The 2,515-nt window shown below is 70.3% G+C and overlaps 1 protein-coding gene across 1 annotated transcript in view; it reads right to left on the reverse strand.

The window, feature by feature from the left end:
- Positions 1–464: 464 nt before the first annotated feature.
- LOC106890546 (platelet-activating factor receptor-like) overlaps positions 465–2,515 on the reverse strand; it is a 3,123-nt gene continuing 1,072 nt past the window's right edge. Inside the window, exons 2-3 of the mRNA XM_014946450.1 lie at positions 687–756; positions 465–582 (exon numbers count right to left, since the gene is read on the reverse strand). Coding sequence (XP_014801936.1) covers positions 465–582; positions 687–756 — 188 coding nt within the window. The remainder of the gene's footprint in view (positions 583–686; positions 757–2,515) is intronic.

Consider the following 2,515-nt stretch of genomic DNA (forward strand, 5'->3'; position numbering starts at 1 on the left):
GCCGCCGCGGCGCAGCCAAGACACGGCGGTGGATTTTCCCCGGGAGTCAGAGCGGGCGGCGGCGGCGCAAGATGGCTCCGATGCGGCTCTGCCGCCGCCTCCCGGCGCCCCGGGACCCCCCGGCCCGCAACGGCGGGGAGCTGCGGGGGGACCGGGAGCTGCCGCCGGGCTCTGCCCCACCGGACCGGGCCGGGCTGGCACCGGGACTGCGGGACCCACCCGTGAGCGTCCTCCTGGGAGCACCCCGGGGCGGCGGGGACACCCCGGGACCAGTCACCCCCCCCTGCCCGTGGCCGCGCTGCCCACCCGGGGGGGCACCGGGACAGCCCCGGGGTGGATGCAGCCCCCAGGGGCCCAGCCTGCTCCCGGTAGACCGGGGGGGGCCGCCAGCTCCCGCCCGCCCACCGAGCCCCTCAACCCGCAGTGTGTAATTTGCCAATAACACTAATTACGGCGCGCGTGGGTTAGACGTGCAGCGCAATAATAACCTGGGTACCGCCTCGGCGGGGGCCACACCGCGGCACGTGCCCGGCCACTGCACCCGCTGGCCCCGAGGCCACCCGCCACACCACGTGGGAGCCCCTGCCCGACGTGTGGGGGGACACGGCCCGTGGCGGGGGGCACAGGCACCCGGAGAGGGTTTTGAAGCAACCGTGGCCTGGTGTTTTGTGTCCACACCCCAGCACCGTGGGCCGTAGCCGGGCCGGTTGTCCCCAGCGGTCACACCATCATCAGTCACCCAGCGGGACAGTGGGACTGGGAGACACAAGTGTTTCCCCACTTGTGGGGACAGCAGGACACTGTGGGGACAGCGAGGACAGACCCAGGCCCTGCTCCCAGCGCTGCAGCTCTGCAGACCCCCCCCAGCTCAGGGCATCCTGCTCAGCAGCCCCATGGCCCCCACCACCGCCCTCCACCACTGAACAGTCCCTTCTCCTGGACACCCTGCCAGGCTGGAGCTGGAGCTGCCCCCACCTCTGGCATGCAGAGAGCCCCCCAAAAGTCTTGCTGCCCCCCAGGGTGGGAGTGTGAGCCCCAACCCCACCCCTCACCCAGCCCCGCAGTGCCCTCATTGCTATCAGCGCGGCTGCTGCCTGTGGAGCTCTGCCCACCCCCCTCAGCAGTTACATAAAAGGATTAAAATTTAATATGAACTTCAAAAGGGGAACAAGCGGGTGGTCGAGGAGGGCTGGGCCGGGGCTGGGTGTGGAGCAGAGACCCCCTGGGCCATGCCCCGTGGCACACAGACACCAGCTCCGTCCAGCCTGGTCCATGGGCACGGCAGCTTGGAGCTGGAGCAAAGTGCCTGGGCACTGTGGGCACTCCAGCATTAACTGGGCTGGGGTCTCCCTGAGTCACAGAGGTGCACAATTCCCATGGCACATGGAGACCCCGTCCCCCCCGGACCTGCCCTTGCCCCACAGCATCACCTGCCCACCAGGCACAGCATCCCCTTGGCCGTCCCGCTGCCCGGCTGCCCCCCTGCCCGTGATGGTGGTCCCTGGGGGCTCCCCATCACCTCCCACCTGATGCCTCCCCCTTCCTTCCCAGGCACCGGTGGGTTGGAAGATACCAGAGAACAGCCCTGTGCTGGGGGGTGAGACCCCCAATTGGGGGGCAGCTGATGCACCCTGGCCCCCCTGGCCGTGCCGGTGGTCCCCGGGGGCTCCCCATCTCCTCCCACCTGATGCCTCCCCCACCTGATGCCTCCCCCTTCCTTCCCAGGCACCGGTGGGTTGGAAGATACCAGAGAACAGCCCTGTGCTGGGGGGTGAGACCCCCAGTTGGGGGGCAGCTGATGCACTCTGGGCCCCCTGGCCCCTGCCACCGCCCCCCCCTCCCCTTGTGCCCCCCAGAGCTGTGCAGCCCCCGCGGCTCCCGTCGGTGCCGCGCCGGGGAGCGGGGCTGCGGTGGCGGCAGGAACCAGCCAGGGCTGGGAAAACACCATCTTCCACCCACGCAGCCCCCCCCGGCACCTGCGCCAGCTCCGCCGCCCCCGCCGTGCACCGGGGCTGGCCAGGAAGGTGGGCGGCAGGCGTGGGGCTGGGGGCTGCGCTGCGCCCACCGCGGCCACCCACCACCCGTGGGCAGGGGATGGGGCAGGGGGGAGCAGCACCCAGCACCCCCAGCACAGGAGCAGAGCTGGCACAGGCTCTGGCTGCAGAACCAGGGCTGAGATGGGGCTGGGGCTGGGGGGCCAGGGGCTGCCCCACACTCAGCCCTGCCCCATGGCGCAGGAGCGGCTGGGGCTGCTCAGTGTGTGGCACAGGTGCCTGCCAGCAAACAGACTGGGGAAGCCTTTGGCTCATTCATTTTTAATCCTGGCTGAGAGCGGGCGGGATTCGGGCAGGCTGCAGGACGGGACCAGCCACGGGACCCCAAAAAGCCCCCCCGGGGAAGCCACGGGTGTCTTTGATCACGCATGTCCCCCAGGGATGGAGACCCCTGAGAGGGGACAACAACCCCTGGGCATCCCTCCCCCTCCTGCCTCAGCACATCCCACCATGGCTCAGCC

The sequence above is a fragment of the Calidris pugnax genome, unplaced genomic scaffold (assembly GCF_001431845.1).
Source record: "Calidris pugnax isolate Ruff unplaced genomic scaffold, ASM143184v1 scaffold113, whole genome shotgun sequence".
Taxonomy (NCBI): Eukaryota; Metazoa; Chordata; class Aves; order Charadriiformes; family Scolopacidae; genus Calidris; species Calidris pugnax.